The sequence below is a fragment of the Scatophagus argus genome, chromosome 18 (assembly GCF_020382885.2).
Source record: "Scatophagus argus isolate fScaArg1 chromosome 18, fScaArg1.pri, whole genome shotgun sequence".
NCBI lineage: Eukaryota > Metazoa > Chordata > Actinopteri > Scatophagidae > Scatophagus > Scatophagus argus.
The window spans coordinates 6,927,986-6,945,529 of NC_058510.1; the positions used below are offsets into that span (position 1 = coordinate 6,927,986).

At 44.0% G+C, this 17,544-nt stretch overlaps 1 protein-coding gene across 1 annotated transcript in view; it reads left to right on the forward strand.

Annotated features, from left to right (window-relative positions):
• The window catches only part of map3k22 (mitogen-activated protein kinase kinase kinase 22), a 36,195-nt gene that overhangs the window by 14,811 nt on the left and 3,840 nt on the right, over window positions 1-17,544 (forward strand). The window contains exons 4-16 of the mRNA XM_046371639.1: window positions 1,356-1,465; window positions 2,693-2,730; window positions 6,514-6,613; window positions 6,890-7,006; window positions 7,377-7,491; window positions 9,212-9,345; window positions 10,370-10,443; window positions 11,611-11,672; window positions 13,278-13,349; window positions 13,898-14,062; window positions 15,433-15,581; window positions 15,720-15,851; window positions 16,958-17,087. Of these exons, the coding sequence (XP_046227595.1) occupies window positions 1,356-1,465; window positions 2,693-2,730; window positions 6,514-6,613; window positions 6,890-7,006; window positions 7,377-7,491; window positions 9,212-9,345; window positions 10,370-10,443; window positions 11,611-11,672; window positions 13,278-13,349; window positions 13,898-14,062; window positions 15,433-15,581; window positions 15,720-15,851; window positions 16,958-17,087 (1,398 nt within the window). The remainder of the gene's footprint in view (window positions 1-1,355; window positions 1,466-2,692; window positions 2,731-6,513; window positions 6,614-6,889; window positions 7,007-7,376; window positions 7,492-9,211; window positions 9,346-10,369; window positions 10,444-11,610; window positions 11,673-13,277; window positions 13,350-13,897; window positions 14,063-15,432; window positions 15,582-15,719; window positions 15,852-16,957; window positions 17,088-17,544) is intronic.

The following is a 17,544-nucleotide window of genomic DNA, read 5'->3' on the forward strand; positions in this document are numbered from 1 at the left end:
GCTTGAGTGTGTATTGAGGAATGAAGTCCCTAACATTGGTGTGTAAATCTATGTCTGTGCACCTGTGTGTGTGTGTGTGTGCATGCATGCGTTGTGTGCTGTGTCCCCTGAGTGAACCCAACGGACTGGCTCATGTCGGCAAACAGCTGGCCACAAGAGCCATACAGTGGGAACAAGATCAGATGTCATCTCAGACCCCATCTGCTCCTTGTGCTGCTATCACACTCGCTGTGTGAACGACATTCCCAGTGGTCTCTGACACACACTGATCCCTTTTTCTTTAAAGAATGCGGTCCATCCTGCAGGTGCTGTTTGTGTTACGAGACACACACCTGACCTGTTGGTGAATGAAGTATCTGTGTGTGGGTGAGTGAGTTTTTTTAGAATGAATGCACTCAGGGCTCATTTGAGAGGCAGGCAAGAGCCGAGGTCAATGGCCTCTTCTTTATATTGTAATCACCGTACTCGGATAATTGGTTTTATTAACGTCTCTTGATATGGTAATGTCTGACATTCTCATCTGCACGATTGCTCCCTTTACACAAGAGACTGTGTTGTTAGTGTGTCAGTGAGGAAGTCAAATGGGAGGAGGGAGAACCAGAGAACCAGCTAGATTCTGTCAGCCTTGTGCACTTGCACGTTTGCTAAATGAATTTTAAGGATTCAATGGACACTGTAGACCTGTCCACCCCAGGAGTGAATTTTGAATATACTTGACTGGTGTTGAGCCTCAGATTTTTCCATCAGAGTCAGTGAGCTCAGTTTTTGTTTAATCCTGCAGCCACGTTCATTCTCAATCAGGGTTCGACGAAACAAAAGATCAATCTTTGTCTGATTACAGCCGACCAAATTTCAACAGACAACTATGTTCCTAAGATACAAAATGAGATACTGGAGTTCTTAATAAGCTCTGGGCTGCACAGTTGTGACTGCGTTGTCTCCTGTGACAGCCACTCATTGACACGACTGCTGCATGATTAAACACCTTTGCTTTTTCACAGCTTTTGTGTGCACAGTACAGAGTTTGACTGCGGTCAGCATTGTTAGGTTTAACCACATTGTCAGAATTCCTTCCTTACTCACACTTAAGTCAGGGAGGACAAAGAGCCCCAGCACAGGCCCTATGATATACAATCAAACTGGACTTCAGACCCTCTTGGGCTGTCATCGCTCATCTGTGGCACATTAAATGCCAAGTAATGGTCACATGGGTAGATTATGTTGCCACCACGTAAAGGTTTCAAAGTTTACTCAGCTATAGTTTGTTTCAAGCTGATGCAACTCTGTTTCAGCTCATTTAACCTCAAATAAGTGAGATTGATTGCACTAACCTGTGAAGTATTTTCTGTCTTCAGATGACGAGGAGGCGCTTAACTCCATAATGAAGGACCTGGCAGCCCTGGGTCGCTGCTACACCCAGCACAACAGCCACAAGCCCAAGAACAGAACCTTACTCTACAAACAGGTACGCATGGCGTCCGGTCGAACCAGCTCTCTCATAAGTACCAATATCATCCTCTGACCACCTGCAGAAGGGTTGCATAGAGCAGCTATGGTCGAAACATGTTGGTTAAATCAACAGAACTTTACCAAACCTTCTTCTGCATGTTCCAAAGAGTCACATATTTTCTTCATAACAGAGTATATAAACTTTTTACAGCCATCTTTCAAGCCTACACAGGGGGAGTGTAGATTTTTGGATCAAGTATCACATCAAAGCTTTCACACTCCATTACTGTTTCTTAACCACACACACACACACACACACACACACACACACACACACACACACACGAAGCACAGCAGTGCCTTTCACCTTCAACATCATTCTGGGTTTACCCACAAAAATTCCACCGCCACTTCCTTTTTTTGCTGGAAGGACGCAACTGCCGGCTGCCAAAGTTAGGTGAAGGTTGTGCTGAAAGGAGTTTATTTCAAACACATTTTACAGACTCTGATGTGGCCAACGAAATTCCAAACTGAGATTGAAGAGCATTTGGTCCAGTTTGTGCCCCCTTTTATGAATAAAGCAAAATCTAGTTTCAAAATGTACTCGTTAGAAAATCTGGCTAAATTTGCAAAGTTACCATTAGCAAAGATTATGATATGTTTCTGGCTTGTCATATTTTTATATCCTTCTTAACTGATGATTTTCCTGTCCTCCGGATTTTATTTCTCTCAATCACCTTGTGCCTCTTTCTGAAGTAATTTCCTTGTGCGTTTGTTCCCTCTCTGGAATGATAATTGGAAGATCTTCTTGAAGCTCAAATGTTTATGATGACACGTAAACAAACAGCGAGGAGCAGAACGAGTTTCCGCTCCCAGTAAGGGCAAACCCCTACTTTTTAGCTAGTCGCTCTCTCTGATATGATGTCAGTGGTAGTTTATCACTATGACCTCATGCAGACTTGCAGGCTCCTACAGATTCCTGTTCTGTATAAATTGAGAACATGGCTTGTGTCATGCCATCTTTTGAGTCAAGTTGAAGGATAAGGTTGGCTTGGTGTTGCTGAACAAAAATACAGCAACAACCCTATAAAGCATATACCATCATAATGCTTTTTGTCACTTAAATTCCTTGTCCGGCTTGTTGCTGTCATTGTTCAGCACCCCAAATCCCACATACAAGCATGAATCATTTTAACTTTCCACTGCCATAACTCCCCTCTGTTGTTATTTTTCCTCTCAACAGGATTTAAGAGTCAAGCTGGAGCATGAGAGAGAAAAACGGTATGTTGGAACCTCCGTATTGTTTTTTCTACTCCTCTGTCCAAGGCTTAACTCTTCACTTCGGATCTTTTTTGTTGTGCTTTGCCATGCCTGGGATTTTGTGTCAAAGGGAAATCACAGTTACATACCAGAGTAACAGAAAGAGAGGGAAAAATTCCTGCTTTGACATTTAGCAGCAGCCTTGCTTTTCAAACTTGGACTGACCGCTTGAGAGAGGGAAAAAAGCAGAGAGAGAGGGCCTGGGAGAAGGAGTGTGCTAAAAGACAGACTGCCAAGAGAGTCAGTACAGTGCCCAGTGTTCCAGGCACACCCCAAATTAATACTTCATCTTCTGTGTTTTTGTGTGTGTGTGTTTCCCTTGGTCCTCCACATCCTTCACCCTGTAGTCATCTGTCCTTGCTCACACCACCAGCCTCAGAGTTACTCCAGAAGCAAAGCATGGTTACACTCATTCTGTCTGGAGCCGGCCTTAGGAGCATGTTGTCCAACAAGGTGCCTTGGCCGGTTTGTTTTCCGCGTCGGAACGCTTTGAAAACTAAGGTGCCTCATTATAAATAACGTATCCATTGAACGGGGAGAGTCTTTATTTGGTGCTGAGCTTCATTTGCTCTATGCTGGGATTGCAGCTCCATCATTCCATGTATGGATGATGTGCGACTCTCTCAGGTCCTCATCTGGGCTTTAGCATCGCATCTTGGGATGGGTTCAAGTACACAGACATACTTTGTCCCCATGAAACCTTTCCTCAACAGCACACAGACAGGCTGAAGTTGTCCAAACAACTCCTCGGGGGGGAAATGACAAACACAGAGTGTACTGTTACAGTGGAAAAAAGACATCAGAAGGAGCCTGACCAGAATCTACTTGAATAATTGCCTCAGTTCATCAGAATACAGACTAAGCGGAAGAGGCACTGGTTCAGCGAGGCTTTGATTAGGAAGCCACAGGCACACAGAAGTGAGAAAGAGAAGGGGAAATGGCACGTTCTTCCAGCAGAAGACGGCTTCACGTTGGGCCTCTGTCGCTTTTTCACAGCCCTAATTGGCTACTGCTGAGGACAAGACGAGTTTTTCATGTTCTTGTCTCTTTGCGTCTCTGCCTCCCTCTGTTCCTCCGTCTCTCGGTCTCTTTCTCACAAGCTCCTCTCACACCACGCTGCTCTCCTGGAAAAACAGCTCACTCTGGAAGGAACCATTCACTGATTTCAAAAGCAGCTCTTTTTTGAATGTTGTTTTTTTCTTTAAATTCACACTTTCCTTTTTTTAAGTCATGTTGTTCGTTAGCTATTTCCATGTTATGCTTGTGCAAGCTTTGACTGCTTTCACTTTGTTTTAGAAATCAGTAGGATATCCTGAGTTTGTTACCTCAAGGGGTAAAATCATAATATTGCATTGTGGTATTAGCATGACTAACATATTTATTTATTTAAAGCTTCTCTAATCAACATTCATATAATAACAATGGGTCACACTATTATGTATATGTTCCACAGAGCGGGAATGTAGTGGAGCATTTAGCAGCTAAAGTGACAAATATTTTTCTCAGCAAGTTGGTGGAGAACAAAGTTGGAGCTATAAGAAGAGTGAATATTGAGCTTCATCAGATGGACAAAAAGGTGACCTCAAATGCATGACCCAAATTAATCTGCTGATGTCTTCATAGGGAGCTGTTCGCTATCAAGTTTGCCGGATCAGCTCGATATGAGACAGTATGTCAGTGTTTATCTTACAGTTTGTTTCCACTGCCCCCAAGCAGCCAGTACATTAATTAATATACTTGTAATGTCTGCATTTTTAGGGACAAACAGGTAGCATTGACTAAAGGAGCGTAACAGGGCATTTATTGCCTAAATCTTGCCTAAAGCCCAAGTCTGGCCTTGCAGTTCAGTAAAAAAAACACATACAAAAAAAAAAAAACAGAAAACACAAGCGATAGCACCATAAAAATGACCCCCCCCCCAAAAAAAGGTAAAACTTCTGATACCTCTTATGTTTTAGCTTGAGTTATTGAGCAAGAAACCCAGAAGCCCAGTTACTGAGTTTAGGATGGTCAAATTTAATGAAATGTTCTTTCTATCCTGAGATCACAGAGGTGAGTTCGTTTCGGACTTTTTGATCAAACCGCTGCATGAGTACAATCCAAGTCGCAGCACCTTTGTGAATTACAGAGCATTTGGTCCAGTTTGTGCAGTGTCCACAGGCCTTGAGGTATTAGGAGTCCCTGAGTCAGGATAACTGTTGTCTGTCCTCAATGGAATCTAATTGGACGGTCTCTCTTTTCATTGGCAAACGCAAAAGGTTTGGGGCAGGAAATAGGAGCTGTGTCTCTCTTCCCCCTGGCTCTGCCTCAGGGTCTCCTGCCAGAGAGTGAAGGAACAGAGCCAGACGTTTTTGTTTTTTTTCCTCATTGTTGTTGTTTTTTGTGTGTGTGTGTGTGTGTGTGTGATTGTGTCCATGAGAGAAAGGGAAAGAGAAAGAAAGAGTGTGCTGGGATGTGTCAGAGCATTCTTTCTGCTCTGCAAATCTGCGTGTCCACATGTTTGCACAGAGGAAGGAAAGCCATATCTTTCGGAGCAGCATCCTCATACCGCTTGCCCACCCCTCCCCCACATCCCTCCAACTCTTTATCAGACACATCATCTGCGAGTATAAACAGAGATGGAGAGCGTTTAGCTGTGCTGCCACTCTCCTCTGATCTGCGAGCCTTCCTATTCCCAGAATCCTCTCCTCAAATTATGAAACCAATGAGCAGTCATTAAGATAGGCAGATCTTTGGCCTCTGATGAGGAAATGCTGGGATAAAAAAAAAAAAAAAAGTCCTTTTATCAGGATACTATAAAGAGATAGTGGGCTGCGGATCCTTCAAAAGCAGCAAGTAAGGCCAGAGAGAGGAAAAGAAATGCTGCAGAGGATGTCTTCCTCTTTCTCTCCTTTTAATTTTGTCAGGTTGTCTCCTGCATTTTCCCCTCTCACAAGCTGTGGAAATCTCCGCCACTCTGTGTCTTTCACTCTGTCACTCTTTAGAAGAGGAGGGAAAGATACACATCCTGCTGCTTTTGCTGCCACTCCAGATTTTTCCCCCTTTCCTCTCAGGAAGTTTCCCATCTGCCTTTGTGCTGGCTTAGCGGAGAGGCCCAGTGGTGTTGAAACAGTGGCCGATGCGCACACTGATTGGGAAACACACTCATGCGTGTATGGTTTTACAAACACGCAAGCATCCATACACGCACTACAAACACTCGCTGATAAGCCCCGACTCGGACAGACAGACAAAGCGCGCACACTCAGTCATACACGTAGGCGTACTGTAGATTACCACATTCATGTATGTTAGTGGGAAGGGGGGTGAGGGGGGGGCTACTCTGGCATTGTCTGTTTTCTTTGTATTGATTAATGCCCCTTTTAGCGTCAGCTCGCTCCTCTCCTTGACCCAGCTGACCTGTTTATTCTTCCTCTCACGCTGTAATAAAATGGCTTGAAAACAGATTCTTACATACAATCCAAACACATGTTAGAAAGCCAGTAAAGCGAAGAGGAATAGGAAAGAACTGTCGACATTACTTCTACAACTCAATTTCTCTCTCTTTCTCCAGCTTCTTCCTCTTCTTTTTTTTCTGTACTGCATCAGAAAAAAATCGTAATCAGCTTGCGAACTATCAGCAAGTATAGCTGGAAATCTACTGCTATTTTGGTTTTGGTTTTTTGTTCTGGAGTTCATGAAGCTAGACACAACACCAGCTTCTGTCTGTGACTTCTGACCCTGCTGCCGATCTTTGTTTCCCAGAATCATCCCATTCCAGAGGCCGCTGAAGATCAAGGAGCTACTGCAGAAAGTGACTGAGGCCTTTGGCCAGCAGATGGACATGTTCTTCATGGAGAAAGAGGTACATAAACAACTAGTAGACAAGTCTTAAGATGACTGGCTGCTGTTATGAATCTGATTAAGAACATCACGGGCATAAGAAGGCAAGAAAGGGTTCTGGGTTGGACTAGTATTTGTGTACCCTCTTAAGGTGCAGTATAAGTTAATTTCTCAAGAGCTAGGCTTTTACATAGCAACAACACATACAGTACAGTATGCACTGATGCTTTTACGTGCCAACATTATGGAACAATGGTCAGTGAAAGGTCATATGCTATATGTTTTCTTGTCCTTTCAGCTGATGCTGCCCCTGAAGACGCAGGAAGATCTGGATCAGGCGGTGCTGACATTGAGCTGCAGCTCGGGAGCCAATGGGTTGCTCAGGATTCTGCTCAAGACCCCCAAGAACAACCATGTGAGTTCTTAACAAATTGAATCTATGAACTTTCATTGGAGTGACTTTAAGACATAATTTTAATGCAACCTGTAAAATTTAAACAGCTGTTGTGTCGAGATGTGTCGGTGTATAAGCAGTAGCCATAATAACTGTGTCGTGAACAGCTGCAGATTAGTCACACGCTGACAGTTACTGGGAATTCAGTTGCCTAGACGAAGTTCACTTTTTAAAACCAGGCAACCTTTAAATAATGTCATTTGAGTCAGAGCTACTATTTGCAGAACTTTGAGGAACTCCCCCTACTGATGTGATGATGTAACTGTGAAATGCTGTCCTCTCTTCCTGCACATCCACTATGTCTTACTCCCTGGGTATTTTCTCTTTTTAGTACCTACAGGTGAACAGCAGGGACAAACAGAGCGAGATGAGGTCATCACGGTCACTGGGAGATCTGAAGGGCTCCCTCCTCAAGGGCTCGGAGAGGGTGCGCAAACACTCTACAGGTGGGTCGGCATGCAGAAACACACACAGAAAATGCAAAGTCATCAGCCATCGGACCAATCAAGTGGCCTTGCAGCTTTTATCAGAAGTTGTTAAGACGTAACTTCTCTGAGACAGGAACCAAATCCTGCTGATGCCAAGATTAGGGTGGCTTGTCGCAATCCCGTAGTCATAGGACTGTTAATGACAACATGAGAGATATGCTTAGTCAGAGGGTAAGAATGCAAAAAATGTAGGTGAAAGTGAAAACTGTACCCAGCAGAGAGACGTCAGGTTAAAGCAAGGACACTTCTCTGCTCTTGAACCAAGCAGCTCTTCATTTACTCGATTAGTTAGTGCATTGACTCTGAAGATGTTTATATTAAAAGTGTTGATCCTTGGATGTCAAAGGCACAGTAGGTTATAAGGTTGAGTTGTGACAAAGCTAACTTGTAATTAAGCTTTTGTACTAATTAGTTTTAAATAAACTCCTGAGTGATTTATTTGTTTTTATACCTTTGGATTGAGCTAGTCTAGCTCTTATCTGCTTCCCACTGCAGCTGTCTTTTTAACAGACTATTTAACAGGCAATTTTATCGTCTGAATGCTGGAAAGAAAGCAAATAAACCAAAATGTCAAACTATTCCTTTAAGACAAACAAAGGTCCTTTTCCTGTCACGTCACACTCCAGATAACATGGTACTCTCCAGCGCTGTCCCTCCTGGCTTGTTTGCTAACACAGCGTGAAGGTTTATTTTGCTCTGTGAGACACTGAGCTCTCCCTTGCCTCCCATGTCTGAATCCTTTCACTCCTCTCATATCAAGACTATCCAGAAGAGTCAACATTGTAGTCACATCTGAACCCTCAGACACATGCCGAAACGACCAGCTTGCTCTTCTGTGTCGCATTTGCATTTTTTGCGCAGAGTCTGAAAAAAAACAAAAACACTTTATGATCGCTGTCAGCGCCAATATTTCTCACACAGCCCCAATAACATCACCGCTGTCACCGTCCCAAGTCATATAAATTGTATAGAATTACCCGCTCGCTCTCTGTCTCAATTCCCCCCCTCAGCCACAAGTCAGAGCTGCTGAGAGATGGAAGTGGACAGAGTGGTGGCAGATGAGAGGTGACAGGAGAGCGTTCACAGTGGATGGTTGAGTGAAGATGTGATGTGAGCTCGGGTACCTCGATGACGTGAGGCAGCAAGGGGAGAAGGGAGGATGGAGACAGAAACAAACTCAAGTGTGATGAAAAGAAAAGTCATTTTGGCTCTCAGTCAAAAACTAGCAAGACTGGTTTATTGTGACTGTTTGTAGACATCTTGGCACCTCTCGGCCTCTGGGCACTTTTTCAGTATTGCTGTCAGCTCTGCCAGCAACTTCCAGTAGGTCTTCTTACAGTGTCAAGGACAAGTGCTCAGTCTCCGCTGCAGCTCATCTGGGGTGGGCGTTTGTCACAGTAATTGAGGTTATAGGTGACAGCAGTGTGGTTTACTAAATCACTTCTTGTAGTCCTGGTGCTGTTGAACTTGTTCCCATGAATAACACTGTTTTTCTCCTCTCTGTCTCCTTGATTTTCATCTCTTCATCATCCCTGTGCTCCCATCTTTACCTCTCGCCATCACCGCTCAATTTCTCCTTTTGCTTTCTGTTTCCTCCTGCTTTACACTTAATTCTTCTGTTTCCCCTCTCTTGTTTGCTGTTCCCTGTTCTCCTTTCCACCCTCTCAAACTGTCCCAGGTTCCCTGCACACAGGTCGGACGTCCCCGCCTCCCGGCAGCGTCCCCGAGGAGCAGCAGCAGATTGCCCGCCAGGGCTCTTACACCAGCATCCACAGTGAAGGGGAGTTCATCCCGGAGACCCACGACCAGAATGTAAGAGCACGTCCACAGGAAAAATATTGTGACATGCAAAATTTTTATGTAATCAACGTTTTTACTTAATCAACAAACACTTGCTAAACCACTCACAGTGGGTTGTATGAACATGCAATTAGTTTGGCAGTTCCAGTTAATGCAAAGTAATGACTAATTTCCTTAACCTTATAATTTGGCTCTTTTCAAAGATATATGACTCATGTGTGGAGGTGTGTGTTGGACAGTTTCAACACATCAGAAGTCTGACATCTGGATTCATTTGAGTGAAAACATCTCTGCTTTGTAGTGACTTTGCAGTGACTTTTTCATCTATTTTTAACAGGGACATTTCAAGAAAGTCTTGCTCATTACAGCCGCTTACCAACAAAACAAAAACAGAAAATAGTCATTCATTTTTAAATGTCTGTGGCACGACAAAGGTCTGCGATGTTGAGCTCCTTGCCTCTGGTGCTCAGTTAAGGGAATATTGCTTTACTTATAGAGCATCTTTGCTGCTGCTTTGTTCATTAATATCTAAAAATGACACCTCAACAGTGTCATGCCTAATGGGATCTCTTATCAAGGGAAACAAAACTATAAACTATAATAAATAATCAATATGCTATAAAATTTTTCATTCAACTTTTTAGGCTGAATGGACGTCCTTTATTTGACTTTTCGGTGGTTTAAAGAGCAAGTTTACTTAAATTTGGTTTCTTATCAATTTTTGTGTGTGTGTGGGCAATCAAAACAAACACGGATACATTTTACATTTCCAGAAAACAGAATGCTGCCAGGAGAAAGATTCTCTGAAGTGTCTTTTTAGTATCCAAATTTTGAGAAACTTTTTAAATGATCTGCCAGCCGGTCAGCTCTTGTGTGAAACCCTTGTATCCAATTTCCAAGACACGCAGTACTTGTGCCCTCTTCTCATTCTCATGCTGCGTTGCAGTTAAACTCTTATCTTCACGGCTTTATATTCTCCCCCACATGATTGCATGCTCTGTGACCCTCCATTCCCCTGTGTTATTATATCTGTCAGATGCTGGATCCCTTTGGGAGTGCAGACAACTCACTGTCGAGCAGCTGTCAATCAATAGATCAAGCACTGGACAGGTGAGTCATCGAGCAGCGTGTGATTTATGATCCTCATCTGTGTGAATTTATATGTGTGATGTGCACATTCATATTGTGGAACAGTGTTACGTGAAGAGATAAGAGACGTGTTTTGCATCGCAGTGGCCGTTAGCGCACGTGGATGTGGTTTTTTTTTTATGTTGCAAACACACACACACACACACACACACACAGACACACACAAACAGACACAGAAGCAACCAGAGGCTCTCAGTAAAGTCTTTAATCAGTGTTAAAGGCCAGCAAAGCACCCTAACCCTGCCTGTGCTGCTTCTATGGGGAAAAAAAAAAAAGGAATCGGGTCACTTTGCTGTTGCCATGGCGACAAAACTCTTATCCAGACGCCTGGATTCCTCTGTTATCATGTCAGCGAGAGAGAGAGAGAGAGAGAGAGAGAGAGCGAGAAACAGACAGACTGAGTGGGAGAGGTAAAAAAGTGTAAAGCGAGAACATGCTGGATGAGAGGAAAAAACTGAGCCAGAAAATGAAAAGAGTGAGAGTGAAGTGGAAGAGGGCGGCTGAAGAGCGACAAGACTGAATGTGAATCAAACGGGAAAGCACAGTGAGCAAGAGTGTGCTTTAGAGAAGGAGAGGGAGAGAGCGGAGGACGGAAACAGCTCTACCTGCACGAGGCTTATCTGGGCTCCAGGCTGCAGAACAATAGCAGGAAACGAGTGCATGGAACTTTTCCCTTCGAGCGGGCATGCGTGCCCCTTATCCAGGGTCTCGTGGCCCCGAGCCGCCCTGTGGTCAACAGAGACGTCACTCTCTGTTGGTTCGCTGGGGCTGCTGGCCACAGACAGGCCAGGGAGGTTGGGAGGGTGTACATTGACACATTTAACGCTAGAAAGCTCAAGTCCAGCAATTAAGCACCGCAAACTTCACTTTCACTTTCTTATTGTTAATGCAGAGAGGTTCTCAGCGCGTGGCTTATCTTTTCTAATTCAGCTCATTGTTGTTTAAAATCAGCTGTGACTCAGTAGTTTGAGCAAAGTCATTTTGAGGCATTTTGTGCTGCTTTACAGTCGTGGCTGCCTTAGAGCGGCAGCTATAGCCAGACTCTGTTTGAAGATAAGGGAAAATTGCAAACCATTTTTCACCCTCCCCCTCCCCTCCATCCCCTTTCCTGTTTTCTTGTCATTTCAGTCCTCCTTTTTCCCAGAACAACCGTGACAATAATTACCTGAACCTCAACTATGAATACAAAGGTAAGGAGAGGTGAAATCTGCAGGACTTCCGCAAACTGCGTCTTTGCTCTCAGCTCAAAACGCTACAGAAGATAAAACCTTGTTCGTTATTAGAAAGATTTGTCTGTTCTTACTCTTTGGTTCTGTGGTGATTACAGCCACACAAGCAGTTCAACAGAAAAAGAAGTGAAGCTCTGTTTGTGTAGCTCATGATTACCTCAAATTTTTCCTCTTGAAATTGCCCCTCGCCTCCAGATTACTAATGAGGAGAGAGGTTATGTTATTTGATGGTTTTATCTAGGAGTAAATAGTTAAAATGAGGAATGGGTTATTACCTAGATATTAAAGATCTTGGCTGTGTTTCTTGTGTCTCAGGAGGAGATGAAGGGTGTGATAACATCATAACTCCTCCTGTTTTATTCTCCTTACAGTCTCCTCTGTGCTCCCTGCGTCCATCTCCTTTTCCTCTTTGTCTCTCTTGTCTCGTCTCCAGTCTTCGTCTGCCTTTTTTTCAAACTCCAGCTCCTAACAGACAACCCTGCTTTCCAGGCTTTTCATGCCCACTTCCCTTCTCTGTCCCCTCGCCTCTTGATCCCCCTCCCACCCTTCACTCGTCTAGTCCTCGTCCCTCGGCTCCCTGTCTGCCCCCTTTTCCTTCAGAACGCAGATCAAATGAAGCAGGATAACAGATAAGGCCGCACTAATCCTCATGAACAGAGGAACCACTGCAGTGCTCCCAATCTGGTCATTTCTTTCTCTCCTGTACCACTTCCCTGTGCTGTAAATTAAAAAAGGGAGTGCTGCACATTGTGTACACAGACCAGGACTGTGGGAGCTTCATATAGCTGCAGCAGGCTTGTGCACGCATGCATGCACGTGTCTGCACACACATATAGATACTCCGCCCTCCCAGATGTAAAGCAGTGTGGCCCCTCCTGCTGAGGGCTTCAGTATTTGTTTACCATTCCCTGTGAGTAGATTTTTCCTCTTCATTCCGCACTGCCAAACACAAAAAATAACTCCCGTCTCCATGGGATACAGCCACAAAAACAGCGCGAGGGGAGGCAGTCATCTGACAGAACAGCTGCTTTCAATTGCAAGTGACTCTGCTGCACTCTTCTCTGTGTATGTGTGTGTGTGTGTGTGTGTGTGTGAGAGAGAGAGGGAGAGGGAGAGAGTGTAAGCAGCGGTCGCCTGCGTCAGCAGTGCTCCCCACCTGCCTTTAGTTACTGCTCCACTGGGTTCAGAGCTAAGGCTAAGCTAGCACACATGAGCTGTTTTCAGTTTCTCTCTTGACTGCTGTCAGGCGACACCAACAGCTCTGTTAGGTGTCTGAAAAGCGGCCTTCCATTCGAGTCCACTTTGATTTGGCATGCCGAGACAAGCGAAAGCGGTGTATCGTCTGTCAGATGTTACCAGTTGAAACGTGAAACTCTTTATTAGGTGTCAGTGTGTGTTTCTGAGCAGCTTACAGCAATTAAACTCGCATTAGTGAACTTGTGAATGAACACAAAAATGTAAATTGAGCTGTACTGTAATTTTAAAGCACAGTGCAGTTGTGATGTGAGTTGTTGAGGCTTCACTGACTTCCTAACTGACAGATCTGCCTCACTGCTCCCTCCTCAGGTCGCCATGGGAAAGGGGGGACTTTCCCTCGCCAGTTCCAGTTGCCCAATCGCAGCAAGGATTATGGAGACCGTAAGAAACCGGCTTTTCTAGAGCAACAATACCGCTATTATTCCACAGATTAAACAGATATGTTACTATGTGTACAGGACAACACAGACAGACATCTTCTAAATGACTCCTCCTCACATTTCTACTACTTTTCCAGATTAAATATTTTTCAAAGTTGTTATTGATTGTCTCTGCATTTTTTTTTTTTTTTTTGCTCTCTGGGTAGATTTGGTACATAAAGTGCTGGCTTGCTGTTCCAGGCAGCTGCTAGTAATTGCTTACTCAGAGGCTAACCTTGGCTAGCAGTGATTTACGTTTCCCTGCGGTGAACCCGAACTTGTATGAAAACACAGCGCCCTGCTTCCTGTCTGAGGGGAAGTGGGACAGAGTGGCGAGAGGCACTCTGCTCTGGCTGGCCTTAAGTCTTGGCCAAGAGCTCACTTTCTGCACAACACCTGTAAAATAACTGTGTGAAAATCATGCACAGTACAAAACAAAAAATGCTGTGGCCCGTTTGTGCATGTAAAGCCATTAATATGTCTATTTCTGTTTTAAATGTCATTTTTCAGGTCGTAGGACACTTCCGCGCAGCTTCATGCCACAGGAGAACCTGTTTCAGCTGGTTCCTTCCAGTCGCACACGCAGTTATAACGGAGACAGCACGCTGCAGTACAGCGACCTGCGCTCACTGGGCCGCACCGCCGACAAAAGCTGCCAGCGTGGAACATCCAAGTGTAAGCAGAGCCCTTAAAATCTTAAAACTTTTCAAATGAAGGACAGACAGGGGAGGGCTAAAGGAATATTTCATCCCAAACACATCATCAGTCTTAAATAAACTGAATTCTGGTGGCTTTGTTGTTTATTTGGTGTTGTGTCAGTCTGGTTCCTGTGGATAAGAGACAAATAAACCCGCACTGATAACCCAGACATGAATAAAGAAAGTTCACACTTGTTTTCTTCTACTTGTCAAGAGTAGGGCTTGGTTTCAGACCTTTTTACTTTGCTATGAGCCAGTAATACAACAATGAACGACCAGATGTCCACCTTATTAATTGCGTGGTAGGTTTTTCCACATAAAACATGAAGCAAAAAAATCTAATCAAAACTTTGACGGTTAAATTTAGCTTATGTTTATGCTTCCTGTACAGAAGCTTCTTTTTTTTTCAGCTATAATCATTATACTAGAACGCTCTATTTTCAGTTCGCTTGGGAAGTGAAAACAGCACAACGCAGTACTGAAACTTAAATATATCCTATCAGCATATCATTTCAAAATGACCTCGAGCACTTGTCAGAAGGCATGCTGGGTGCACCACAAAATATACCTATATATGTATATATATATGAACAGACAGAAAACAGGGGAAGTGGATACATAATCAGTGTGACTTAATCTAATCAGAAAAAGTTAGAAGAATTTTCTGTGTTCTGCCATTATGGGTGGAGACAAAACAAGGATATGTTGTTTTTTCAGTAAAAACTCTATGGCTCTCGAACATGTTCTGATTCTGAGTATTAATCAATAAGAAGGAGTCAAACTAATGAACAGTAATACTGTTTATCACAGTTGGTCGAGTTCCCCCCTCCTCGTCCACGTCAAAGGCTCACATCTGTCCTCGCTCAGTCTACAGACTGAATTACCCAGAAATTCTGTGTAAAGTTCAGCTCAGCAGTCTGTGGTTGATGTGTTGGTCTTCACTGTCCTTCTCACCCACACACAACTGAGCTGTCTAACCCAGCCGCAAAGTAACTTGTTAATTCCAAAACAAAGTCTCAGAGTCTGGGCCTGTGAAGATGAGAGTTGCTGAGATGCTCTCTCTTGGTTTTGATGACTTTCTGTTGGCTGAGCGTGGTTTGACTCAGATATCAGGGGGTTTCTCCCCATCTGAGAGGGTCTGCGGTGGGAATCATTTAAGAGCCCTGCGGTGGATTTTGACGTCTGGTGCGCGAGTTGCAGTCTGGATTTGTGGCGGATTTCGATGCATGCTTCAGTGTTAGTGTTTGCTCAAATCAGTATATCACATTGAATCTGTCAGCCTCTGGGGTCTTGGTAACAAAATAAATTACTGGTGGGTTTTCATCATGTGGTGTTGTGTTTCTGCAGCCCCTCGGGCGCCAGTCAACTGGCGACAAGGAAAGCTTTTGGGGCGCGGCGCGTTCGGAGAGGTCTACCTCTGTTATGATGCCGACACCGGCCGCGAGTTGGCTGCCAAACAGGTGCCCTTTGATCCCGACTGTAAAGAAACCAGCAAGGTGAGAGAGTACACACTAAGTCACTGACTGCATGTATGTAAGGACACGAGAGTCAGTGATTTTATGATTCTGAATTAAGGATGCTGTATATTTGAATTGCTCTATGCTTTTCTTAATTCAGACGTTTTCTTTCTGTAGGAGGTGAATGCTTTGGAGTGTGAGATTCAGCTGCTGAAGAACCTGCGTCATGAGCGGATTGTTCAGTACTACGGTTGTCTCCGGGATCTCGAACAGAAGAAACTAACCATTTTTGTCGAGTTCATGCCCGGGGTGTGTATTCTGCAGGGTTTTTCATTTGAATGTATTTACCTCAGCTAACTTTTACAGTCACATGTAGCAGTTTGATTGAGACACAAATATGAAATAATGTCTGAGGATGTCATATTTTGAGTTGTTGTGGCCGCAGTGATAGGTACACAGACGTTTTAACATAAAATCAAACCCGTATCAGCCACATCTGCTCAAAACCAATTTTGAAATGTCAACAGCTGTCAACAAACATGTCCTCAGTGGTTGATGTCAGCAGAACATCTCAGTTTATGAGATCATTTTCTCACTAAATGAGCGTCTTAATGAGCTGCTGTCGCCTGTGGACCCTGTTCCTCAGCCTGTTTTTAATATTTCCTGGGCTATTTTTTTTCTTTTTTTTTTTTTTCACTGAGTGGCGTTGAGCGTCTTAGTCACACATTGTCTGGAGCTTGGAAATGTTTATGTTTCACTGGAGTTTTCTGGCAGAGACAAGAGAGGAGGTGACAAAGCCAAGTTCGTGTGTGTGTGTGTGTGACTGCTCGGCATGGCTGCACCGCTGTGGCTTACCGATAACACTTTACCCGGAGTTGGTTTGGGGGGGAGGATGGTGGGGGGCGAGTGTCCCTCTGAGAGCCAGAGAACTGTTGAGGTGTCTTGCTGACAGCTGAAGAGAATGAGGGATTTTGTTTTCACTGTTTAAGTGCAAAACTGCGTCAAACGGGTTGCTGGATCACGTCTTTGCTCTGGCGATTTTCCTTGCATGGAACTGAAGGGAAATGCAGGACATCGAACGTGTTTGAGCTCAAAATAAAGCAACAGCTGTTTTTCAGCATGTTGTATGCTTATATACTTCGAGGGCTGCTTTCGCAATGAAACACAATAAATAATTTGGATTTAAATATTGTAGCAAGTGTGCTGCCATGTTCTCCTTAAAGTTGTTGTCATATCAGACACTGAGTCAATTTTTCATCCATCATACACATCCTTCCAAAGAATGTCTACTATAATTTCATACGCTACAGCTGTTACAATAACATTCATTAAAACTGGAGCCAGACTAAAGGTCATGAATCCATTTCTGCCTTCCACTAATTGTCTCACTGACTTTCTGTTTTTGGTCTCATCAGGGCTCAATAAAGGACCAGCTGAAAGCCTACGGTGCCCTGACAGAGAAGGTGACGAGGAGATACACCAGACAGATCCTCCAAGGAGTTTCCTACCTGCACAGCAACATGATTGTACACAGAGACATCAAAGGTAACAGAAATCATGAGCTGGCTAAAGGTCAGGGTAGGATTTTAATTGGATTTGTAACCAGTGAACACCCACATTTGAGACATGGACTTAAGACACAGTGTGTAAACAGCTAATCTTTCTGGTTAATATTGCAGCAACTGTTGCTGAGAAAACTACTGATCTATTCAGTTTATTCTGGTTGACATTTCCTCGTTTGGCTATTCACCGTCTGCAGAAGGAGCCTGGAAAAATTGCTATTTTGAACTCCCCTTTGAGATAAATTAGGCTTCATGCTGGTGAAATCGTCCAGGCTAAAAATGTTCAACACCGGATGGAAAGGCTTTAGTTTGGCTGCCCGCAGCTTTGGGAGTCACTGCTTCGTACAGCAGCAGCCAAGAACAGGGAAATATACCGTCTGGTGGGGAAAAAAAAGATAGTAGGTCTCACAGGACATGAGCTCTGTGAGAGTATATGTGGG